Source organism: Rhineura floridana, chromosome 1 (assembly GCF_030035675.1).
Source record: "Rhineura floridana isolate rRhiFlo1 chromosome 1, rRhiFlo1.hap2, whole genome shotgun sequence".
Classification (NCBI taxonomy): domain Eukaryota; kingdom Metazoa; phylum Chordata; class Lepidosauria; order Squamata; family Rhineuridae; genus Rhineura; species Rhineura floridana.
In genome coordinates this window covers 221,029,581-221,056,485 of record NC_084480.1, presented here as the reverse complement: position 1 = coordinate 221,056,485, position 26,905 = coordinate 221,029,581, and the positions used below count along the sequence as shown (strand labels likewise).

Here is a 26,905-nt window from a genome sequence, read left to right as displayed (position 1 = left end):
CATTAGTCCAAACCAATTACAAACATGCTTTATCAGGAGAAATTTGCACTAAAATGCTGGAGAATTTCCTTGAGGATTTTTTTTTTTTAAATCACAAATTGCTGCAGAAATGTGGAGAACTGAATTCAAGATTGGAAAAATGAGAAACTGAGAGGCCAAAATTCATAGATCTTTCCATCCCTGTTACCTATACACCCCCCACCTTGACACATGTCCCCTTGTCCCTACATGCACACACGTAATACACACATGCACACACACATTGCCCCACATACATGCATGCACATACATATTCCATGTCCCTGGACACACATGCATCACCTTATCCCAACAGATGCATGCATACATCCTGTCCCAATAAGCATGCCGTCTTCACACACTACCACCCCAACTCTCCACAAACACACTTGCCCTTGACCAATAGACTTTGTTCTTTAACTGTTGCATAGCAGGCAGAAATTCATCAGGTGCAGCTTCATTACTATCTTCTCAGTGTCCTATATTTAATTTTGTCTGACAGCCCCTTGACATGGGTATGTTACTAGGAAATATAGTTTGTTGTTGTTATGTGCCTTCAAGTCGATTACGACTTATGGCGACCCTATGAATCAACGACCTCCAATAGCATCTGTCGTGAACCACCCTGCTCAGATCTTGTAAGTTCAGGTCTGTGGCTTCCTTTATGGAGTCAATCTATCTCTTGTTTGGCCTTCCTCTTTTTCTACTCCCTTGTTTTTCCCAGCATTATTGTCTTTTCTAGTGAATCCTTTCTTCTCATTATGTGTCCAAAGTATGATAACCTCAGTTTCATCATCTTAGATTCTAGTGATGTAAATGTAAATGTACTGCCTTCAAGTCGATTCCGACTTATGGTGACCCTATGAATAGGGTTTTCATGAGGCTGAGAGGCAGTGACTGGCCCAAGGTCACCCAGTGAGCTTCATGGCTATGTGGGGACTCGAATCCTGGACACCCAGGTCATAGTCTAACACCTTACCCCAGCCTCTCCCAACCAGTGTGCCTCCAGATGTTGTTGGACCACAACTCCCATCAGCCTCAGCCAGCATAGCCAATGGTCAGGAAAGATGGGAGTTGTGGTCCAACAACATCTGGAGGCACACTGGTTGGGAAAGGCTGCCTTAACCACTATACCACACTGGCTCTCATCTTCTAGTGATAGTTCTGGTTTAATTTGTTCTAACACCCAATTATTTGTCTTTTTCGCAGTCCATGGTATCTGCAAAGCTCTCCTCCTACACCACATTTCAAATGAGTTGATTTTTCTCTTATCCGCTTTCTTCACTGTCCAACTTTCACATCCATACATAGAGATCCGGAATACCATGGTCTGAATGATCCTGACTTTAGTGTTCAGTGATACATCTTTGCATTTGAGGACCTCTTCTTGTTCTCTCACAGCTGCCTTCCCTAGTCCTAGCCTTTTTCTGATTTCTTGACTATTGTCTCCATTTTGGTTAATGACTGTGCCAAGGTATGGATAATCCTTGACAAGTTCAACGTTCTCATTGTCAACTTTAAACTTGCATAAATCTTTTGTTATTAGTTTAGTCTTCTTGACATTCAGCTGTAGTCCTGCTTTTGTGCTTTCCTCTTTAGCGTTCATCAGCATTCATTTCAAATCATTACTGATTTCTCCTAATAGTATGGTATCGTCTGCATATCTTAAATTATTGGTATTTCTCCCTCTACTTTTCACACCTCCTTCATCTTGGTCCAATCCTGCTTTCCATATGATATGTTCTGCGTATAGATTAAACAAATAGGGTGATAAAATACACCTGTCTCACACCCTTTCCGATTGGGAACCATTTTCTGCCCTTACAGTAGCTTCTTGTCCAGAATATAGGTTGCGCATCAGGAGAATCAGATGCTGTGGCACCAACATTTTTTTATAGCTTGCCATAGTTTTTAATTATCTACACAGTCAAGGGCTTTGCTGTAATCTATAAAGCACAGGGTGATTTTCTTCTGAAATTCCTTGCTCCGTTCCATTATCCAATGTATGTTTACGATATGATCTGTGGTGCCTCTTCCCTTTCTGAATCCAGCTTGGAGGTGTGGCATTTCTTGCTCCATATATGGTAAGAGCCTTTGTTGTAGAATCTTGAGCATTACTTTACTTTCATGGGATATTAAGCCGATAGGTCGATAATTACTGCATTCCCTGCGATCCCCTTTCTTTGGAATTGGGATGTATATTGAATGCTTCCAGTCTGTGGGCCATTGTTTAGTTTTCCATATTTCTTTACAGATTTTTGTCAAAATTTGGACAGATTCAGTCTCAGTAGCTTGTAGCAACTCTATTGGTATGCTATCTATTCCTGGTGATCTGTTTCTTCCAAGTCCTCATCTATTTCTATACAAAAACTATTGTAATAGTTCTCTTTGTCCCTACGTACTATACTAGTTGCTGTATTGTTGGAGGTCTTTCTCTCTTTTTAACTAGAGGTATTGTCTTTTTGCATTCTCCCCTGATAATGTCTCTGACTTCAGTCCATAGTTCTTCTGGCTCTGTCAACTAAGTTTAAAGCCTCAAATCTGTTCCATATTTGATCTTTATATTCTTCTGGGATGTTATTTAAATTGTATTTTGGCATTATGATTGCTTCGTTCTTGTTCTTTATCTTTACTCTGATCTGTACCACAGTGTGCTCCTGGTCTTGTTTTCGCAGAGAGTATGGAACTTCTCAATTTCCTGCAACCAATTATATAATCAGTTGATTCCTATACTGACCATTTGGTGATGTCCACGTGTACATTTGACTTTTCGGTTGCTCAAAAAATGTGTTTGCAAGAAACAAATTTTTGGCTTCACAGAATTCAATAAGTCTTTCTCCTGCTTCATTTGTATCTCCTAAGCCCCATTTCCCCACAATTCCTAGTTTTCTCTGTTCCCTGCTTTTGCATTCCAGTCCCCCATGATTATCAGCACATCTTGTTTTGGTGTGTGATCAATTTCTTCCTGTACTTCTGAATAACATCTCTCCAATTCCTCTTCTTCTGCGTTTGCCATTGGAGCATAGACTTGGATGATGGTTATGTTAATAGGTTTCCCATTTAATCTCATTGATATAACTTGCTCAGACCTTGTGTTATAGCTCCTAATTGCTTTTGCTACATCTCTTCTCACTATTAAAACAACCCCATTTCTTCTTAATTTCTCATTTCCTGCATAAAATATTTTGTAGTTGCCTGATTGAAAATATCCCATTCCCATCCATTTTAATTCACTGACGCCAAGTATTGTAATGTTGATACGTTCCATTTCTTGTTTGACAATTTCTGTCTTTCCCTGGTTCATGCTTCTCACATTGCATGTTGCTATTGTATGTGTTGTACAACTCCAGACTCTCGCATCCGTGCGCATCAGCCTCTGGGTTTCCTTTCAGCTTTGACCCAGCTGTGTCATTAGTCACAGCGCTACTCGTACTTGTCCTTTGTTCTTCCCCAGTAGCTCGGTGAGTGCCTTCTGACCTGGAGGTCTCATCTTCCAGCACTATCTCGTGTTGTATTTTGGATACTCTGTTCATAGGGTTTTTGTGGTAAGAGGTATTCAGAGGTGGTTTACCATTGCCTTCCTCTGAGTTTACTTTATTGTATTTATTTATTACATTTATATACTGCCCCATAGCCAAAGCTCTCTGGGTGGTTTACAGCAATTAAAACAATAAAAACAAATTTTAAAACACAAAAAACAATTTAAAAACACAATTTTAAAAAAATTGTGTACTGCCTTCAAGTCGATTCTGACTTATGGTGACCCTATGAATAGGGTTTTCATGAGGCTGAGAGGCAGTGACTGGCCCAAGGTCATCCAGTGAGCTTCATGGCTATGTGGGGATTCGAACCCTGGTCTCCCAGGTCGTCGTCCAGCACCTTAACCACTATGCCACACTGGCTCTTCTTAAAGAAGTTAAAAACCATTTAAAGACACATGCTAAAATGCCTGGGAGAAGAGGAAAGTCTTGACCTGGCACTGAAAAGATAACAGTGTTGGCGCCAGGCGCACCTCGTCAGGTGAGTCATTCCACCTTGGGTGCCCCTGCTAGGAGTCTAGCCTCTTGGTCTAAACTCCTGACAGCATTGCTCTTAGCTTCTTCAACACTCTCAAACCACCTCACCACATTAAGGTGTGCATCCTAGAGTTTAGCTATTCTTTATTTCTTTCTACAGTAAATAAGATGAGTAGTTATTTGAATGTTTCTGAGAGATCCTTTTCAGTATCTGAAAACTGTCAGTACTTCTCCCTTTAATGTTCTTGTCTACATGCACACCCAGTTCTCTCTGGATTTCTTCATATGGTCTTCCTCAGCCCTTTATCTCTCTGTAGCTCTCTCTTTAGGAAACTTTTCAGTTTGTCATCATCCTCTTTCTGAATACTGACTCATTATTTCAGCCTGTATAAGTATGTTGGTTACGCATGCATGTGCCCATGGATATGCTGACCTTAGCACAATAATAGTGGTTCAGAATTGAGCAACTTCTGGAGTCGATCAGCTCTTAGCAGTTATTCTACCTAATGTAAACACTGGCAGCAGAAGTGGTTTGCACAGGGCAAAGGTGGGGAATCTCAGGCCAAGGAACCAAATATGGCCCCCAAGCCTCTCTATCTAGCCCTCAGGCCTTTCCCCAGGCCACATCTCCTCTCCAGGCCACACCCCTCACCAGCCCTGCTCTCAGGCCTCTTGAAATGATTTTGCCTGACTAGAATTTGTCCTTGAACTGTGAAAATGTCTTTTGTTTGCCTTGATGGAGGGGTGTGTGTGACTTTTGCATGGCTGAAATATAGCCTACTGCACAATGGTAAAAGTCAGATATGTTGGTGCACCCACTTTTTGCCTCTGGCTTCACCCACCACTGGTACTTGGTCCCCAGAGTGTTGTTCATTATGAGGGAATGTTGCCCTCATGCTGAAAAAGATTCCCCAACCCTGCCTTAAAGGAACTGGATATATGTTGAGTCTGATGAGTTTTTGTAAGGTAGGCAATGCTCTTCACCTCATCCTAGCCTGCAGAAATATGGAGCATTGTGGATGTGCAGCCTGAGTCTCTGCATGTTTACTCAGAAATAAGTTCCACTGAGTTCTGCTCTCACCAAGTAACTATGCATAGAATTGCAGCTCTGATTCACAATCCTGCTCTTCTTCTTCCACTCCCGTCTAAAATACTGTATGAAAACATCACCCAGAGGAGGCTGGAATAACTCCAAGGACAAAGTTCAACAGATCAGCCTATTTGTGAAGGTTTAACCTATATTCTTAATCATTACTGTGAAGGAATGTTGTTTGCTCTATAGTTCCTGAAGAGAGAGTAACGTGCAGGAAGTAAGGTGACAGCTGAAGAAAATTGTCTTAAAAAGGAGGTGAGACTGTCCCTATCCCTGATAGCATTTAGGTGAGCAGTGAAAACATGATTATTCTACATTGCTTTTAATGGGTTTTAAATATATGACTGAAGGTTTTAACTGTGCTTCTTTTGATTATAAAGTTTTCGTTTTTGTTTCTTGATGATGTGTTTGATTTTATTTTTTATGTAAATCACTTTGGGGGCCCTTGCTAAGACTGAAAAGCGGTATGAAAACGTTTAAATAAATACTTGCATTTGGTAAGAGTTTGCAAAACATTTGCCCTGAAAGGTTTTGGGGCACATTTAATCAGTGTATTTCTCAATAGAATTGATCTATGCTAAGCATAATCCATTCTTGAGATAAAGGAAGTTATTAACCTTAATGGGCACTTCCCCCCTGATTTTATGTATGTTTATTCAAGACTAAGCCCTACTGAGTTCAATTGGTCTCACTTGCAAGTAAGCGTGCATAGATTACACAATTTTGGATTGAACTCTTAGGAATGTTCAGTGGCAATCCTGGACAGCCCCTCCCTCCCATTGTATAAATAAACTGCTCTGTTAATCACAGTGAATTAGATAAAAATATTTTGAAGATAAAGCACTGCTGAGCACTGCTGTCTTCACATTAGTAAAAAATTTTTTACCATTTTGATACATGCATTCTTTTCTTATGTATATAGACCATGGAGGGAGAACACGAACATCCCTATGCACTAATAAATGTTATAGGAGGCATAGATGGAGTATATGAAGATCACGTGGAGTTCCTGGAGAAACATCTTAAACTCGTTACCATGAAGGAATTTATTGAAAACAAGCAAGTTCTCAGTCATAAAATCAAAGCAATTTTTATGTGGATTCACAAACCAGTAGTTGACAGGGAGCTCCTGCAAAGCTTGCCTAATTTAAAGGTGATTGCAAACTCTGGTGTAGGAGTGGATCACCTGGACCTAAAACTGATCTCCAGCTTTGGTGTGAAAGTAGCTAACACCCCATTTGCCATTTCCAAATCAACAGCAGACTTGGGGATAGCTTTGATGCTGGCTTCTGCTAGGAGGATTGTGGAAGGTACAATTTAGTTTTCCAATTAACTTTCTTTTAAAAATGGTGTGAGTGGGACAGAGTATGTATGGGTTGCTGGGCTTTAAAATCATACAGTAATCAGATAAAGGAATTTGTAAAATGCTTTTGTCGGTATAAAACATTTCCTAACAAATCTAGCCTAGAACACATTTTTAGTATTAAAAAACACCTGTCCTGTCATTAGTCTATTGCATTTTACAAACAGTTTATTGGATGAAATTTTTTCTCATGCTCTACAAGCACTTGATTATATAGGCCTAGAATTAGAATTAACCATGTGCAGAGAAGTCTAGCTGTAAAATGTCTACATAGACAGCAAAGTGTTTGCGTATGTTGGAGAAGAGCTGGTTTCGCTATTAAAACACCAGGATAAATCTGTTCTACATTATTTCAAATTTACGTTGTTTACAGCATAGCTACAGATATATTGAAAATGGGTCACACGTAATCAGACATCTGTGGGTGTGCAGTTAAGGTCCACTAGCACAGGTATTGTTTGAAGAATGTGATAACTTTCTCTTGTTGGAAGAACATTATGTTTATAATCTTTGTATTTTATTTATAAAAACACTTTTATACCATCTTTCAGCTCAAACAAAATTTCCCACAGGCATATTTACAACTGTAAAATCTCAGTTCACAAAGTCAGAGAACAATTAAAAGACAAAGTAAACCATTTAGAACCAAAAACACAGCATGATTTAAATATACTAATATGCATGATAGAATAAAAATGTTTTAACCACCATCCTAAAAGGTAACAGAGAAGGCCCAGTCTAATCTCCCTTGGGAGAAAATTCAATAATTAGAGTCTGCCAATGAAAAGTCCCTGTCCCTCAAGTTCCTACCAACTGTACCTTCCCTAATCATTGATGAGTAACTTCATGTGGTTAGCACACATTTGAGATTATGATAAAGGGCTTCTAGGCTGAAAGAGTGCCTTCAAGGCAGATTTGAGACCTGTTATGTAGTGTTTTAGAAATTAAAGCAGTAGGTGGGTTTTTGCTTCTTTGGAATACAATTTGCAACATTGGATGGGCATTGCACATTATATTTGTAGACTGATCTCTTAAAACACTGTAAACAAAATCCATTTCTTACTTTTGTCTATCTCAATTTCTAGGTCATCAAATTGCAGTTTCTCCTGACACTAAACATTTTATGGGTGACTGGTTAGGAGAAGAAATTACCAGTGCAACTTTGGGGATCATCGGAATGGGTTCTGTTGGGTATAAAGTGGCCCAGAGAGCCAAAGCCTTTGAAATGAAAATTCTTTATCACAACAGGAACCGGAGGTAAACATCTATGTCACCAGATTGTACACAGAATCTGATTTTTCTATCTCTTTAGATTTTTAAGTCTGATTTTACCCATTGGTTAACTTCAGCATTTATCTCATCACTTCAATTGCACACCCAGATCCACTGTGATCTAATATTGTGGTTTAACTGTCTTGGACTGCCTAGAATGTGTACTTTGAATCGACAGCATTGAATATTGTTATACAAGGTCCACTTCTCTGAGCAGTGAGAAGTTTAGCTCTTATTTATGTTTGATTTCTTTTGGAAGGAGAGATCACTGGGGCCTAAAGCTGCAGTAATACCTGAGTTTGTTTACTAATATAAGGTGTGAGATTAGGTAGAAACAGATAGCACAGTGCTCATATAAACAGAAAATTCACTGGTCCAGCATCAGAACTCCATAAAGAGGCACCTCAAATGCTTTTCTGCTTATAACTCCTAGGTGTTTCACTGTCTCTTTGTTTCATTTCTGTCTCACTATCCCCCCCAACACACATACACACACAAACCTGTCTTACATCATCTTTAGCTGGAAGGGGAAAGGAATGCCATGTATCCCCTCTTCCCTGCTTTAATGAATGTTGCATTCCCCAAAAGTTTCTACTGTTTCTTGCCCGCTGGTTTCCATTAAAAGATATTATTTGACCACTTAGCCTATTCTCCCTAACAAAAGGAGGTCCTGGCCAAATCTGGCTGGCAGGTTTGATCATTGTTTATAATGCTACTTAGTTTATGGGCTTATTCCCATGGGAGAATTACTTTATATCAACCCCAGGGATTGGGCTCGTGGGAGTTGTAGTTCAAAAAAGTAACTTTTCCAAGCTCTGGATTCACGTGGTGGTGATGAAATGCCTTGTGCTACCATTTTACTACAGTAAATTTGTTATTACTAATACATTTGCCATTTATGAAGGAGTCGGAGTCGGACAGTAGAAATATAGAGGAGTCGGAGTCGAAGGTCTGGTGTACCAACTCCACAGCCCTGCCCACACACAGAGGGAGAAAGAACAGCTGAGACCATCGTGGTCACTGCTGCTGAGTGGGCCTTGTGACGTCCTTCCCCAGCACCACCTGTGAAGCTCTCACTTGTGGCTACCAGCAGATAGGAACGTCAGGTTTTCTCCTTACCCTTTACAGCTCTAGCACAGATTTCAATAGATCCCCCTGCTAGGCCTTACTACCCAACATTCTGTATCTCTTATAACCTTTAGACTGTGCCTAGTCTCTGCCTGGCTATCTGGATACCTTGTGTCTATGGGTATAGGTAATTCCCAAACTCCCCTGCAGCCTCTTGACTCTGAAGCATACAGCCCTGGGTTTCTCTGTGGGACTGGATACACTTTCCTCCGATCCGATGCTGCCACCATTCGATACAACTGTTCAGCCTTGGTTACTTGCTATCCCCCCTGGTTTGTGTTTCCCAGCTGAAGGAATCAGGCTTTTGTTTAACCAAGAACTATTTATTTAGTATTAGAAATAACAAGATTACTTAAGGAATGTTTCACAAGCGTATGGTTTCATCTATATTCTGTTATGTACTTTACTTCTTACTAATTGCCTCAGAACTCCGACTCACTCTCAACAACACCACCAAACACCATCCACCTCCTCAATTCACCTTACAATTCACCTCCAAAACACCACCCAGATTCAACTGTCATTCTTCCATTTATACTCCCAGCCATTCAAACGCTCAGCCAATCATCTAGCATTCTACTGCTCATGTACTCCCCCCTCCTCTTTCACTCCACTTACCATATGTCTCCTATATAACCAGCACTTACCATATTTACAATATAAGCAGGAACATCACAGGCCTCCCTCCTAGCTTGCACAGAAAGATGTACGGTAGGGCCCGCTTATACGGCGGGTTAGGGAGCAGACCACCGCCGCAAAGCGAAAATCACTGTAAAGCGGAACATCAATCAGTAGTGCGGGAGCTCCTCCCACAACAGCTGATCCCAAGCCTCCCTCGCTTTCCCCACCACCACTCACACCCCCTGCCTGTTAGTTTGCACACTGTTCTCTGCCGCCTTCCTCACACGCCTGTTTGCTGCTGCCGCCTCGTTTAAACATTTGCCAGCCCTCCCAAGCCTCCCTCGCTTCCCCCCCACACTCACACACCCCTGCCTGTTCGTTCGCACGCTGTTCTCCACCACTTTCCTCGCACGCCTGTTTACCGCCACCTCCTCGTTTAAACACTTGCCAGCCCTCCCAAGCCTCCCTTGCTTTCCCCCCCCACTCACACACCCCTGCCTGTTCGTTCGCACGCTGTTCTCCACCACTTTCCTCGCACGCCTGTTTGCCGCCGCCGCCTCGTTTAAACACTTGCCAGCCCTCCCAAGCCTCCCTTGCTTTCCCCACCACCACTCACACCCCCTGCCTGTTCATTCACACGCTGTTCTCTGCCACCTTCCTCGCATGCCTGTTTACCGCCACCTCCTCGTTTAAACACTTGCCAGCCCTCCCAAGCCTCCCTTGCTTTCCCCCCCCCACTCACACACCCCTGCCTGTTCATTTGCACGCTGTTCTTCGCCACTTTCCTCGCATGCCTGTTTGCTGCTGCCACCGCCTCCTCATTTAAGCACTCGCCAACCCTCCCAAGCCTCCCTCGCTTTCCCTACCACCACTCACACCCCCTGCCTGTTCGTTCGCATGCTGTTCCTTCCTTTAACTACAACTCCCATCAGCCCAACTGTGGGAGGAACGCTCTGATGACACGCTGAGAGTGTCAGGCGCCATCAATTGCGTCTTTGCGGTATGACTGGAAATCGCCGCAAAAACGGATCAAGCGCCGCAAATATGGGACAGGGTTACAATTTAAAAAGCCACATAAACGAAGCGCCGTAAAGCAAAGCGCCATAAAGCGGGGCCCTACTGTATCATTTTTCATTGGCGATCACTCGTGGCTGACTAAGATTGTCTTCCAAGATAAGGTATTTAACGGTGGGTTCATAAGTGACTGTGGAGGCCAATTCGAGATCCACACAGCCTCCCACAGTGAGTACATAGGTTTCCAGATGGAAGACAGTCGCGATGAGGATTTGCTTGACATGCCTTCCACTTAGCTCATTTGTCCCTTTCGCCCTGTACTCGTGCTTCTTCGAAATCCATAGCCCCTTTGATAATAGCCGACCTCCAATTGGGACGCTCATGGGCCAAAGCTTCCCAGATCTCAATGCTCATATTACTTTTTTAAGATTAGCTTTAAGAGCATCTTTAAACCTGTTTTGCTGTCCACCGATATTTCATTTTCCATGCTTAAGTTGGGAATAAAGTAGCTGTTTTGAAAGACTGTGATCAGGCATTGGAACAACATGGCCAGTCCAGCAAAGTTGATATTGAAGGATCATTGTTTCAACACTTGTAATCTTTGCTTCTTCCAAAAAGCTAACATTAGTCCGTCTGTCTTCCCAAGTAATTTGCAGAATTTTCCAGAGGCAGCATTGGTGGAATATTTTTAAAGACAAGACTGAGATGCTGTTAGTGGGCGGTTCTCCTGACCGGATGGCGGATGTTCGACCCATTCTGGATGGGGTTGCACTCCCCCTGAAGGAGCAGGTTCGTAGCTTGGGAGTTCTTTTAGAACCATCCCTGTCACTCGAGGCACAGGTAGCCTCGGTGGCACAGAGTGCTTTTTACCAACTTCGGATGGTGGCCCAGCTACAACCCTATCTGAACAGAGAGAACCTCGCTTCAGTTGTTCATGGTCTGGTAACCTCTAAATTAGATTACTGCAATGCACTCTATGTGGGGCTGCCTTTGAAGACGGTTTGGAAACTGCAGCTCATGCAGAATGCAGCGGCCAGATTGATAACAGGGACCCAGCGGTTCGAACATATAACACCGATTCTGGCCCGCTTGCATTGGCTGCCTATATGTTTCCGGGCCCGGTTCAAAGTGCTGGTGTTAACCTATAAAGCCTTATACGGCTCGGGACCGCAATACCTGATGGAACGCCTCTCCCGATATGAACCTACCCGTACACTACGCTCAACATCGAAGACCCTCCTCCGGGTGCCTACTCATAGGGAAGCTCGGAGGGTATCAACAAGAAAAAGGGCCTTTTCAGTGGTGGCTCCCGAATTATGGAACAATATTCCTGATGAGGTACGCCTGGCGCCAACATTATTATCTTTTTGGCGCCAGGTTAAAACTCTCCTCTTCTCCCAGGCATTTTAGTTTGTGTTAAAATTGTTTTTTAACTTTTTTAAGAATTTAAAAATGTTAAAGTTGTTTTAAATTGTCTAAATATGTGGTTTATTGTATTTGATGTATGACTGTTGTGAACCGCCCAGACAGCTTCGGCTATGGGGCGGTATATAAATTTAATAAAATAAATAAATAAATAAATGGTCCATGTTTCACAGGCATACAGTAAGGTTGGTAGTACAACGGCTTTGTAAATAAGCATTTTGGTCTCCCTGCAAATATCCCAATCCTTGAACACATCTGTCTGTCTGTTGCATTTGTATACCGCCCCATAGCCGAAGCTCTCTGGGCTGTTTACAATTAAAAACATTAAAAACAAATATACAAATTTAAAAACACATTTTTAAAAAGCAATTTAAAAACACATGCTAAAATGCCTGGGAGAAGAGGAAAGTCTTGACCTGGTGCTGAAAAGATAACAGTGTTGGCACCAGACGCACCTCGTCAGGAAGATCATTCCATAATTTGGGGACCACCACTGTGAAGGCCCTCTCCCTTGTTGCCATCCTCTGAGCTTCCCTCGGAGTAGGCACCTGGAGGAGGGCCTTTGATGTTGAGTGTAGTGTACGGGTGGGTTCGTGTCGGGAGAGGCGTTCCATCAGGTATTGTGGTCCTAAGCCACTCTACACTTCATTCTGGAGATGTTGAATTTCAGCATCGATGTCAGCTTTTAGAGAGATGGCTGCCAAGATAGGAAAAGTGATCAACATTATATAGCGTCGCGCCACTAAGCTGGATTGATGGTGCTACAGAGGCACTAGTTCGCACCTGTTGATGAAGCACTTTGGGGTTTTTTATATTAAGTGAGAGCCCAAGCTTTCCATATGCTTCTGCAAAGATATTTAGGATAGTTTGAAGATCTTTCTCTGAATGTGCGGAGACTACATTATCATTGGCATATTGAAGTTCTATGACAGAGGTTGACATTACCTTACTTTTTGCTTTCAGCCTACTGAGATTAAAAAGCTTTCCATCTGTTCGATATATGATTTCCACACCAGTAGGAAGTTTCCCCTCGATAAGGTATAGAATCATAGCAATGAAGATAGCAAATAAGGTTGGAGCAATGACACATCCCTGTTTTACGCCTGATCCAACTCTGAATGGATAGCTCTGAAAGCCATTGTTATCCAAAATTATCACTATCATGTTGTTATGAAGAAGTCGCAAAATATTCCCAAATTTATCAGGGCATCCAGTTTTCAGAAGGATGGTCCAGAGAGTGGTTCGATTCACAATATCAAAGGCCTTAGTCAGATCAATCAATGCCAAATATAAAGGTTGATTCTGCTCCCGGCATTTTCTTGAAGCTGTCGTGCAGTGAAGATCATGTCCACTGTCCCCCTGGAAGGGCAAAAACCATTTTGGGATTCGGGGAGGACATCTTCTGAGATAGATAGGAGATGATTTGCAAGGATCCTTGCAAGGATTTTATCTGTGGTAGCAAGAAGAGAGATCCTTCGATAGTTCCCACAATCTGTTCTATCACCCTTCTTAAAAAGGGTGATAATTATGGCATCCCTATCTTCTGGGATCCCCTCTCTCATCCAGATTTTTTCGATGAGCTTATGAAGTTGTGTAAATTCAGGCCCACCTTCTTTAAAGGCTTCAGCAGGAATCCCATCAGGTCCACTAGCTTTGTTACTCTTCAAATGATTAATGGCTTTACTGACTTCATCCAAATTAGGGGATACTGCAAGTTCATCTCTAGTTTGTTGTTGTGGAATTTGCAAGAAAACCTCACCAGCCACAATAGAGTTATGATTAAGGAGGTCATGGTAATGCTCTTTCCAACGCAGTGCAATAGACTCTTTATCCTTAAGAAGTTTGGTACCATCCACTGAACGTAAGGGATTTGTACCATAATTTGTTAGTCCGTAGATGGCCTTTGTGGCATTAAGAAAGCCCCATGCATCATGAGTATCTGCAAAATGCTGGATTTCGTAAGATTTCTTTATCCACCAGGCGTTCTTAAGTTCTCTAGTTCTTCTTTGGACCTCAGCCTTTGCACTGGCATAGTGGCAGCACAGTTAATGTCTTTCTGCCATATCTGGAAGGCTTTCTTTTTTTTGTCAATTATATGTTCAATCTCACTATCATTCTCATCAAACCAATCCTGATGTTTCTTAGTTTGGTATCCAATAGTTTGTTCACATGCTGCAATAATGGAAGTCTTCAGTTAAATCCAGCATTCCTCAATGTTTTCAGAGAGTTTCATAGGTAGATGTTTCTTGAGAGTTGTTTGAAAGCAAGGTCACTTAATAGGATCTTGAAGGGCATAGATGTTCATTTTATCTCTTGGTTTTCTTCCTTGAAGCCTACGTTGAGGAACAATATTAATGGCCATAGTGGCTCGAATTAATAGATGATCTGTCCGGCACTCATCGTGGCCCTAGTGAGTACATCACAACGATCTCTGGCACGGACAATTATGTAATCCAGAAGATGCCAGTGTTTCGACCAAGGGTGCTTCCATGATGTTTTAAATTTATTTTTCTGGCAAAAGAGTGTGTTTGTAATAACAAGATTATGCTCTGCACATTTAGTAAGAAGTAGAATTCCATTCAGGTTGCTATTGCCAACTCCTTCTTTCCCAATGGTTTCTGGCCATAAATCAAAATCATGTCCAACTCTTTCATTGAAATCGCCCAGGAGGATAATTTTATCCTCCTTATGTATCTCTGATAAGATAGTGTCCACCTGGCTATAAAAATTTTCCTTGATATGTTAATCAGCATCTAATGTTGGTGCATAAGCACTTAGGATAGTTGCCTGCTGGGTTTTGGCAAGTTTTAACTGGAGAGCTGAGAATCATTCATTAATGCCACTTCTGCTAAGAGCTTCACAATATCATTTTTAATAGCAAAGCCTACTCCATGTCTTCGTCGTTCTTGTTCAGGCAGTCCTTTCCAGAAGAAGGTATAGCCTCCTTTTTCTTCCTTCAATCGTCCATCTCCTGCTCTTCGGGATACTTGGAGTGCTGCTATGTCAATATTAAAATGTCTCAACTCCCTCACGATGACAGCGGTCCTGTGTTCAGGATGTTCACTATATGTATTGTCCTGCAATGTTCATATATTCCATGTTCCAAAATTCAATTGTCTTTTGCGAGCACTAAGTGGTGACCCCACTGGATGTGGTAATCTAGTCAGCGACTCCTATACCTGTGGGATAGCAGCTTATGGAGAGTGAGTGCAGACACACACAGACAGCAACAAGCAGTAGTCAGCAGCTGGAGCACATAGCCCCTAGATGCAAAATAAGTGCTTGTAAAGGATGAGAGAGAAGAGGAAGTATTGCCACCTGAGTGCTGGATGCGGCAAGATCTGCCTTCTCCAGAAAAGGATGTAGTTGGCACACCAGCTTAAGTTGGGCAAAAGCACAGCTGCTGCCTGTCTGTCCAGGAGTAATGCTGGTTCAAGGAGAACTCTCAAACAATGCATCTGCTCCTTACGGAGGAATACAGTCCCGTCCAAAACAGCCTGAGTGCTTGCTCCTGGATCAGCAGGTCCACCCCCAACTGTACTTCAATCCAGGCAAAGTGGAGATACACTTGGGGGTGGAACTGTAGATCCAGGAACAAGTACTCAAGTAGGGATGAGTGAGAATTTCGATTCAGTCCACATTTCAAGCAGAATTTATCAAATTCGCAATTTCCGAAACAGTATGCGAACCGAAACACAGGCAGCCATCCTTTGAAATTCGCATTTATTAGAATTCTGGGATGCAGTTTGCCAACTAAAAAACATTTACAGAAATTCATATATTAGGGGAAAGTGTGCATAAAGATGAATACATGAGTGAAAATAACATGCAAAAAGGCATGAAATGATGAGAAGTGGCTTGCAAAAATGTGTACCTTTGTCAAAACTGCCTACAAAAATGTGCTTATTTGGAGATATTTGCACTAAAATGGTGGAGAATTTTCATGAGGATTTAAAACAAATTCATAGATCACTGTAGCAATGTAGAGAACTGAATTTAATATTGGAAAAATGAGAAACAGAGAGAACCGAAACAGACAGATCTTTCCATCCCTACATTCAGGCTGTTCTGTATGGAACTGTATTCTTCCTTAAGGAGCAGGTGCATTGGTTGGGGAGTTCTCCTTAATTAGTCTCCACCTAATCATTCACTGATCCTGGACAATGGTCCAGGTTTTCTTCAACCATTCTTGGCATGGACGGAAAGGAGAGAAAGAGCTGGGTATTTTCTCCATATTGCTGATGCTAAAACCTCATATCCTCAGATGACCTCTCCTGGTGATTTCGTGAAAATGTCAAACAGCAACTGAGACATTGTTTATGTTAAATGTTTAACTAAAGCTAAATGTTTGTTTCCTGTAGAAATGAAGTTGATGAACAGGATGTTGGTGCTGTTTATTGCCAAAAGATGGAAGACTTACTCCAGCAATCTGACTTTGTGATATTGGTTGTGACCTTGACGCCTCAAACATACAAGCTGATTGGAAAAAAGGAACTAGAGCTCATGAAATCCACAGCTACTATTATCAACATCAGTAGAGGTAAAGTTCCAAATAATGTCTTGGCACTCAGCCACATTTTCCTTCAGTGTAATATGCCCAGAAATTCTGGTGTGAGAGCAACTAAGTTTGCAGTAAAAACTTGCTTTGAAATGTATCAAGGCTTTGTGAGTTGTGACCTGTGACTGGTAGCATTTAGCAAGGAAGTTAAGATTATATACAAGCCTTGACATACAGTGAAGCATGTGATAGTTCAATTGAACCTCAGTTAAAAAAAGGAGAGGGTGGGAATTAGCATGTGCTTCAGATCATATCTGATTCGACCTGTGGGAACAAGTTGATTCTATTGAAAAATGGAACTAAAATTTCAGTGATGATTCTATGTTAGGCGTTTGTTTTCTGCAGGCATATTGTTAGAAGCACATCTGCCACTGCTTGTCGGATCAATACATATACATGTATTTATTATACTATGACAAGAGTTCTGCCTCTTCTCAGAGAAATACCCTGCCATTTTATAAACCTTGAGAACCTTTGTGGTGTGATGATGACTGTGTTGTTGGGCTTCCCCCAAAATGAAAATCTGAGGAGTTTCCTTTGGCTCTAGCATACCTGGGCACAGAACAATTGAGCTAACACATAGCTGTCTGTAGAAGGGTTAGACTGGCTCCCCATTACTTTGTCGAGTCAACACATGAGAATGAGAGCCGTTGGAGAGAAAAGATATATCCTCTAAGAACTGTTCACTACACTTGCTTAGGGAGAGCAGTGTCCCACTTGAGGCATGGTAGAACTAGATCAGCCTCTCCCAATCTGGTGCCCTCCAAATACTTTGATCTACAAGTCTCATCCACTCCAGCAGACAGCATAGCATGGTCAATGGTCAGGGATTGTGGGAGTTCTAGTCCAAACCTGAAGGACACCAGGTTGGGGGAAGACTAGCTAGATGGACCAGATATTGGACGCATATCATAGTACAGCAAAAATCTCAGTTTGCAGAATTTTGAAGTTATTGTTGTCTAACTTGCTGTTAAACAATGTTTGAGTTTAGGAAAACAGTGCTGTATTTTAATTTAGGTCAAGTGGTTGATCAAGACTCATTAGTGAACGCATTGAAAAATGGAGTTATTAAGGCTGCCGCTTTGGATGTAACATACCCCGAGCCATTGCCAAGGTAAAAATTTGTTCAGCATGAAAAAGCAATTGGAATAAATGTTTGTCTATTAACTTTTTGGCTTTGATTACCCTGTCTTTGTCATAATCTATTGCAAAATGTACTCTGACTCACCTCTGGTTCGTCTAGGACAGGAATAGCTAATGTGATACCCTCTCAGATATTGTTGGACTACAACTCGCATAATCTCTGAATTTTGACCATGCTGGCTGGGGCTGATGGTTGTTGAGAGTCCATCATCTGGAGGGCACCATGTTGGCTACACCTGATCTAGGGTATAAGTAGCTGAACATTTACTCTGGGATTACTTTGGGCTAAATCAGATGCAATATAGTGTGCTATAATGCTAATATCTAGCATTAGTCATGCTCAAGAGTAGATCCATTGATTTCAATGGATCTACTCTGAGTGTAACTTACTTGGATATTACCCATTGTGTGTTAATGTAGAGCAGGGGAGGGGAATCTTTTGCAGCCCAAGAACAGCATTCCCTTCTGGGCAACCTTCTGAGGATTGCATACTGGTGATAAGTGTGGCCAGACATACACCACTTTCCATCCTCCATCCAGGCAAGCAAGAGGTATTATCACAGTTCCAAGGACACATTTCAGCCAGATAGAAATACTAGAGGAGGGCGCAGCACAGCAGGAATAGGGAGGGGCGTGTGGGCTTGGGCAGGTCCTGAGGTCTAAACAGAGAGGTCTGTAGGGCTGCATTCATCCTCTGGGCCTGAGGTTTCCCGCCCTTGATGTAAAGGCTCCCAAATTTCAACTGATTTGCATGGACAAGATGGTACAATTTTAAAGTGCATGATGCACTGGCACTTATGCAATCAATTTATTAAAATGCTCATTAATCTTTGAATTCAAATTTCAAGGCCCCTCAAATCCTCCTTTAAGCTCCTATGTGTAGTCTAAAGCTCCTTAAGCCAACTGTGAAATCACAGCAAGTGACTGCCAGAGGAGTTGTGACACCTGGCCTTATTGTAGCATAAGAGTAGACCAGTCATTCAAATCCCTTAGGCAATGAACATGCTAGCAGACAAATTAATGGATACAAGCAACTCTATTGATCATTTAAATCATACGGCTGGTTCATATATGCTACTCTCTGAGTGTAATGTGGATGTACATATTACTTGTACTTTCTTTTGTGTATGCAGTAAATTTTCTGAAGGTGCCTGATGTAGTTCTATCGCTATGTAAAATGTCTAGACCTCCTCAAATGAAGGACAGAATATAATTGTTACAAATACATTAAAATGTAGTGTGTGACTAGCTGATACTCAGATTACACCTATCATTTGGATACCTGTGATGCAGAACTCATTTTAAGACTTGCATATGACTGTGGGTGGGATGCATATTTTACTTAATTTCCTTCCATTCACGGATAGGACCAAGATCCAGTGGCTTCTGTCAGCATATGAGGGGAGGTAATTTTAACATATTTCCCTTGAAGCTACTTGCAGTGTCCCTCATGTGCTTTAAAGGGCTTCCCAACCCTCTGGAGCAGATTTTCATAGGCATGAGGCATTTCAAGGGAGAAAGGAATTGGTCAATGTCACTTCTTCCAATTCTACTGGCAAAAGGATACTGTGAGCAGAACTCTATGTAGGATATGCTTCTGCCAGCAACTGCCTTGTTAGGATCCAAGTTTATATTAATAATCTGCTCACTTCCATAGGTTTTTGTACTCATAATAGTGGCACATTTTATTAAAATTTTAAGTAAAACTCTTATTTTCTTTTTTTTTTCCTTCAGAGATCATGCTTTATTACATTTAAAGAATGTAATAATAAGTCCTCACATTGGAAGTGCAACTTCACAGACTCGTTGCCTTATGATGAAAAACATGGTTGAAAGTATCCTGGCTGGTGTCAATGGTCTTCCAGTTCCTAATGAAGTACACGTGTAACATTCTGCATATAATGCTTGTGAAATGTTCATTCTCTGTATGTTATGCTATATCTGTCTCCAAGTTTTCATATGAAAATTATGTATTTGATTTTTATTTTCACTGGGAAACAAAATTCACACATATTCATCAAGTATGAAAAAAATAGAATAAATATGCTATTTGATGTGTTTCCTTTATTGTATTCTTCTACAGGGCTTTGCTAAATGGAATGGAAAACAAATCTGAAATTTTTAACTTGTAATAGGTGTTGTCCTTACTGCTTAAAAAATAATCCTGGATAAGCCTTGGGATATCAAATGAGAATAATCAAACATTATTCTGAATATGTCCATGACATTTGTGCAGCTATAATCTGTGGGACATGCTTCTTTTTATCAGGTACAAAAGTGTCTTCTTTCAGAATTCTGAACTGAGATATGCTCACAAGAAAAGCAAGTGACTATGATTTCTTTTACTGGATCAAATTTAGGAGACTGTTTATATCCGAATGATTAGCCTTTTCTCTGTAAATATGATGACCATAATATTACCAGACACCTCCATTTCATCAAGGGTTTGGGGGCAGGATTATACTGATTGTGCTTCATGTTTAAGAGAGAAAGGGAATCTTAGGCACAGTGGACAAAAATCCAGAAGATAAATAGTATTCTGCCTGATCCTACATAAATTCAGAAGTAAGAGCCACTGAGTTGAATGGGATTTAGGCTGCAATTCTAGTCCCATTTACTTGGGAATAAGCACTGAATTAAATAGGATTTACTTCAGCAAGGGTGCATAGATTTCAACCTTAATAAATACTTGAGGACTAAAAGCAATTAAAAATAGTCTTCCTTTTTAAAGCAGCTGTTGAAATATGTTTTTGTGGTAACTGTGTTACCAAGAGGCTGGGATTAATTATTTCCAGTGCTGCTGCTGCCACCACTCTATTATATAAGGAAGTGCAGGATAGCTTACCTACTTACTTGGTTGTATGTTAGCCAATTGATGGTGTTGATGAATACAAAATTGTTTTACCTGAGAAAAGACAGGTTGTAGAGGTAGCCTTGTGAACGGTAATGGTTCCAGGCTGGCATAACCCTCTCAATGGACTCACTTCCCTCACTGAGTCTATCCTCCCGTCACAGTCATTGTTACTAGCTGCTGCTGCTTGCCAGGCAGAACCAGTGAGCAAACAGGCAGTGGCAGCTGCTCCTCCTCACCAGTGCTGTACAGAAGTGAAGAAGCAGATTGCAATGATAAAGAGGAGGAACAGACTCAAGGGGCTCTTCTCAGTGTCCTCCATCTGGGTGTGTGTCCTCGGCAGGTGTCCAACCATACTGAACCTTGATGTGGTCCCTGCTTGTGTACCATAGTTATAGGCAAATGGTTCCCTCCATCCCACTTTGTATGAGTACGAGTTTTGATGTTTGTGCTTCTATCATTTTTATATTTCAGGGCCTATGAAACTCCTTATCACAATAACTCAACATTCCTCAATGTGACCCTTTTCTGCTGCCATTCATTTCCTTAGAATGCTTTTAAAACTTCCGGGTAGCTTGGTATACTAGGCTTAGGTGTGACATTGACATCAACACTGGATATAGAATGAACTATTAACTACAATAATTTATTATATTTACACTGGAGTCTTCCAGGTACTTGATTACAGTTTCTAAGGTCTCAAGAGATGCTGTTGCTGACACCAGCCTCTAAAAGCCTTTTACCTCAGGCCAAATTCTCCGCACCAGCCAAATTCACTCACAATCTGCCTCAGACTTCAAAGTTCTTCCAGTTGTACTTGTGCTTGGACAGTTTAACTGATTTTAAAATCCCACTTGTGTGACCTTCTTCTGTTAAAACCTTGACACAGGGCAGCCTCTTCACCTAACACAGCCACCAGCCCCACTTCTTCAGATATTCACCAGCAAATCATAGAATAGCCTACTATTTAGACCTCAGATATCCACATTCCTCTCAGCTTTCTCTGGACTTTACAACACACCACCCTGAGGAACTCACTTTTCCATCTGACAGTTAAGTCCTAACAAACAATTAACTGCCCTCTCTTCATTGACAAGAACCTCCAGTCAATCAGAGTCTGCTATTTCCCAGCCAAATCAAAATTAATTTACCTGATCCAGACCCTCCATCTATACATACTAAAAGCTATGCCTCTCTCCCACTGCCCCATTCAGAATCATGTCACTAAGCAACAGGCCTGCAACACAGTAATAACCCAAGGCCTCAAACAGCTACATTTTGACATCAACAGAGGTCAACAAAAATATTTTTCAAAACAGAAAACAAAAACAGACAAACATATACACAAATTTCCTCCACAATAGTTATCCCTGGAAACCAGAATGGTCAAGACTAAAAAACACTCAGGGCACTTCCAGATAGTCACTATTTTGGGTGGGATTCAGAACATGCACTGAAAAGTGTGGGATAACACTTGATGCAACTGTGGTCTTAATCTCCCCACAAACAAATCCTGATGAATGCTCATTAAATAGCCAACATTGTCTAATCTCTCCGCAAATAAATCAGGCCAAATACTCATTTAACAAGTTGCTTGGAACCTGTTAACATGAAATAGATACAGGGGACACTGATGACTAGCTCTTCTCTTTCTGAAAAATATATTTTTGGGGGATACTCTTGCACTATTTGGGATTGGAAATATTTAACCCTACTGAGCCCCCTCTAGCATGCAGACCTTAATGTGGTGAGTGTTGTTCAAGCTGAGAGCAGTGCCATCAGGAGTCTAGACCAAGAGGCTAGACTCCAGCAGGGGCACCCAAGGTGGGATGGTCAAAGCTGAGACACCAGACTAAGATGCATCCAAACTCAGAGGAAGGCAATGGTAAACCACCTCTGAATACCTCTTACCATGAAAACCCTATGAATAGACTGTCCAAAATGCAACATGAGATAGTACTGGAAGCTGAGACCTCCAGGTCAGAAGGCACTCAGCGAGTTACTAGGGAAGAACAACAGACAAGCATGAGTAGCGCTGTGACTAATGACGCAAGAGGGTCAAAGCCAAATGGAAGCCTGGAGGAAAATGCGCAGAGATGCGAAAGGAGAATCCAGAGTTGTATGACATATACAATAGAAACATGGAATGTGAGAAGCATGAACCAGAGAAAGTTGGAAATTCTCAAGCAAGAAATGGAACATAACATTACAATACTTGGATGAGTGAATTAAAATGAATGGGAATGGGACATATTCAATCAGACAGATATTTTATGCAGGAAATGAGAAATTGAGAAGAAACGGGGTTGCTTTAATATTGAGAAGTGATGTAGCAAAAGCAATTAGGAGCTATAATGCACAGTCTGAGCGACAGATATCAATGAGATTTAATGGGAAACCTATTAACATAACCACCATCCAAGCCTACGCTCCAACGGCAAACACAGAAGAAGAGGATTTGGAGATATTTTATGAAGAAGTACAGGAAGAAATTGATCACACACCAAAACAAGATGTTTTGATAATCACGGGGACTGGAATGCAGAAGTAGGGAACACAGAAGAATGAGAAATTGTGGGGAACTAGGAGGTTAGGAGATAGAAATTAAGCAGGAGAAAGACTTACTGAATTCTGTGAGCCAATAATTTGTTTCTTGCAAACACATTTTTTGAGCAATCGAAAAGACGACTGTTCATGTGGACATCACCAAATGGTCAATATAGGAATCAACTTGATTATACAACTGGTAGCAGAAGATGGAGAAGTTTCATACTTTCTGCAAAAACAAGACCAGGAGCACACTGTGGTACAGATCATGAACTGGTAATATCAAAAATCAGAGTAAAGCTAAAGAAGAAGAACAAAGCAATCATAATGCCAAAATACAATTTAAATAACATCCCAGAATAATATAAAGATCAAGTAAGGAACAGATTTGAGGCTTTCAACTCAGTTGACAGAGAGCCAGAAGAACTATAGACTGAAGTCACAGACATCATCAGGGAAGAACGTCTAGTTAAAGAGAAAGACCTCAATGGGTGACTGAAGAAACTCTTAAAATGTTTAAAGAGAGAAGGAAAGCAAAAGCAAAAGGAGACAGAAACACGGTTAGAACACTAAATGCAATAATATAGTGACTAATATGTAGGGACAAAGAGAACGATTACACTAGTTACTGTACAGAAATATAGAATAATAAAAAAGGTAGAACAAGAGCCCAAAAGACCAGAAAAATTAAAGGGAAATTTAAACCAAGAGTAGGGATGTTGAATCAACAGGGGAACACACTGACTGACAGTTGTTGTTGTTGGTATGTGCCTCCAAGTCGACTACGACTTATGGCGACCCTATGAATCAGTGACCTCCAAGAGCATCTGTCATGAACCACCCTGTTCTGGTCCTGTAAGTTCAGGTCTGTGGCTTCCTTTATGGAATCAATCCATCACTTGTTTGGCCTTCCTCTTTTCCTACTCCCTTCTGTTTTTCCCAGCATTATGGTCTTTTCTAGTGAATCCTGTCTTCTCATGATGTGTCCAAAGTATGATAACCTCAGTTTCATCATTTTAGCTTCTAGTGATAGTTCTGGTTTAATTTGTTCTAACACCCAATTATTTGTCTTTTTCGCAGTCCATGGTATGCGCAAAGCTCTCCTCCAACACCACATTTCAAATGAGTTGATTTTTCTCTTATCCGCTTTTTTCACGTCCAACTTTCACATCCATACGTAGAGATCAGAAAATACCACGGTCTGAATGATCCTGACTTTAGTGTTCAGTGATACATCTTTGCATTTGAGGACCTTTTCTAGTTCTCTCACAGCTGCCTTCCCCAGTCCTAGCCTTCTTCTGATTTCTTGACTGTTGTCTCCATTTTGGTTAGTGACTGTGCCAAGGTATTAATAATCCTTGACAAGTTCAATATCCTCACTGTCAACTTTAAAGTTACATAAATCTTCTGTTGTCATTACTTTAGTCTTTTTGACGTTCAGCTTGTAGTCCTGCTTTTGTGGTTTCCTCTTTAACTTTCATCAGCGTTCGTTTCAAATCATTACTGGTTTCTGCTAAGAGTATGAGATCATCTGCATATCTTAAATTATTAATATTTCTCCCTCCAATTTTCACCATCTTGGTCCAATCCTGCCTTCCGTATGATATGTTCTGCATATAGATTAAACAAATAGGGTGATAAAATATACCCCTGTCTCACACCCTTTCCAACGGGGAACTAATCGGTTTCTCCATATTCTGTCCTTACAGTAGCCTCTTGTCCAGAGTATAGGTTGCACATCAGGACAATCAGATGCTGTGGCACCCCCATTTCTTTTAAAACATTCCATAGTTTTTCATGATCTACACAGTCAAAGGCTTTGCTGTAATCTATAAAGCACAGGGTGATTTTCTTCTGAAATTCCTTGCTCCGTTCCATTATCCCACGTATGTTTGCGATATGATCTCTGGTGCCTCTTCCCTTTCTAAATCCAGCTTGGACGTCTGGCATTTCTTTCTCCATATATGGTAAGAGCCTTTGTTGTAGAATCTTGAGCATTACTTTACTTGCATGGGATATTAAGGCAATAGTTTGATAACTACAACATTCCCTGGGGTCCCCTTTCTTTGGAATTGGGATGTATATGGAACTGACAGAGATAAAATAACAGGAAGATGGAAGCAATACACTGAAGAACTGTATAAAAGGGATGCAAGGATGACAGATTCATTCACGGAGGAACCATATGGTGAAGAACCAGCAATTTTAGAATGTGAAGTGGAAGCTGCTCTTAAAATACTTGGAAGAAACAAATCACCAGGAACAGATGGCATACCAATAGCATTGTTACAAGTTACAGTGACTGAATCTGTCCAAATTTTGACCATAAATTGTCAGCAAACATGGAAAAGAAAACAATGGCCCACAGACTGCAACATATATCCCAATTCCAAAGAAAGGAGATCCCAGGGAATGCAGTAATTATTAAACTATTGCCTTAATATCCCATGCAAGTAATGCTCAAGATTCTACAACAAAGACTCTTACCATATATCGAGTGAGAAATCCAGTTGTCCAAGCTGGCTTTAGAGGGAAGAGGTACTAGAGATCATATTGCAAATATACGTTGGATAATGGAACAGACCAAGGAAATTCAGAAGAAAATCACGCTGTGCTTTATAGATTACAACAAGCATTTGATTGTGTAGATCACAAAAACTATGGAATGCTTTAAAATAAATGGGGGTGCCACAGCATCTGATTGTTCTGATGCGCCATCTATATTCTGAACAAGAAGCTACTCTAAGGACAGAATATGGAGAAACCAAGTGGTTCCCAATCGGGAAGGGTGTGAGAGGTGGGTGTATTTTACCATACTATGTTTAATCTATACGCAGAACATATCATATGGAAAGCGGGATTGGACCAAGATGAAGGAAATGTGAAAATTGGAGAGAGAAATATCAATAATGTAAGATATTCAGAGTTTCAGACAACACCATACCACTAGCAGAAACCAGTAATAATTTGAAATGAATGTTAATGAAAGTTAAAGATAGTACAAAAGCAGGACTACAGCTGAAAATCAAAAAGACTAAAGTAATGACAACAGAAGATTTATGTAACTTTAAAGTTGACAATCCTTGACAAGTTCAATGTCCTCATTATCAATACCTTGGCACAGTCATTAACCAAAATGGAACAATAGTCAAGAAGTCAGAAGAAGGCTAGGACTGGGGAGGGCAGCTATGAGAGAACTAGAAAAGGTCCTCAAATGCAAAGATGTATCACTGAACACCAAAGTCAAGATCATTCAGACCATGGTATTCCCGATCTCTGTGTATGGATGTGAAAGTTGGACAGTGAAAAAAGTGAAAATCAACTCATTTGAAATGTGGTGTTGTAGAAGAGCTTTGTGCATACAATGGACTGCGAAAAAGACAAACAATTGAGTGTTAGAACAAACTAAATCAGAACTATCACTAGAAGCTAAAATGATGAAACCAAGGTTATCATACTTTGGATGCATAATGAGAAGATATGATTCACTAGAAAAGACAACAGTGCTGGGAAAAACAGAAGGGAGTAGAAAAAAAGGAAGGCCAAACAAGCAATGGATTGATTCCATAAAGGAAGCCACAGACCTGAACTTACAAGATCTGCACAGGGTGGTTTATAACAGATGCTATTAGAGGCTGCTGATTCATAGGGTCGCCATAAGTCGTAATCAGCTTGAAGGCACATAACACTCACATCCTTACTGAGATAAACGAGATATAAGAATGTACAAATGCCTAGGACTGTCATGTTCATAAAGGACTTCAGTACAAGCTAGAAAAAAACAGTGACATACATTAGAGAATGTTTTACTGTTTCATAAACTTTCCTGAACTAGTTCTAGCTTTAAAAATTTTTT

The 26,905-nt window shown here is 40.9% G+C and overlaps 1 protein-coding gene and 1 long non-coding RNA gene across 6 annotated transcripts in view; one reads left to right on the top strand and one right to left on the bottom strand.

The window, feature by feature from the left end:
- The window catches only part of LOC133367388 (probable 2-ketogluconate reductase), a 29,795-nt gene extending 10,141 nt beyond the window's left edge, over window positions 1–19,654 (top strand). For 2 of the 5 annotated variants that reach the window (XM_061591794.1, XM_061591526.1), the window contains exons 2-6: window positions 6,050–6,437; window positions 7,576–7,747; window positions 16,312–16,490; window positions 17,526–17,622; window positions 19,386–19,654. In XM_061591794.1, the coding sequence (XP_061447778.1) occupies window positions 6,053–6,437; window positions 7,576–7,747; window positions 16,312–16,490; window positions 17,526–17,622; window positions 19,386–19,539 (987 nt within the window). In that variant the 5' untranslated portion in view covers window positions 6,050–6,052 and the 3' untranslated portion in view covers window positions 19,540–19,654. Of the gene's footprint in view, window positions 1–4,362; window positions 5,415–6,049; window positions 6,438–7,575; window positions 7,748–16,311; window positions 16,491–17,525; window positions 17,623–19,385 lie in introns of those variants that run through there. The other 3 variants (XM_061591724.1, XM_061591655.1, XM_061591590.1) reach the window with 3 other exon arrangements.
- Window positions 1–26,905, bottom strand: part of LOC133369086 (uncharacterized) — a 55,081-nt gene that overhangs the window by 26,933 nt on the left and 1,243 nt on the right. Inside the window, exon 2 of the long non-coding RNA XR_009758820.1 lies at window positions 23,128–23,278. This is a non-coding gene — a long non-coding RNA (uncharacterized LOC133369086). The remainder of the gene's footprint in view (window positions 1–23,127; window positions 23,279–26,905) is intronic.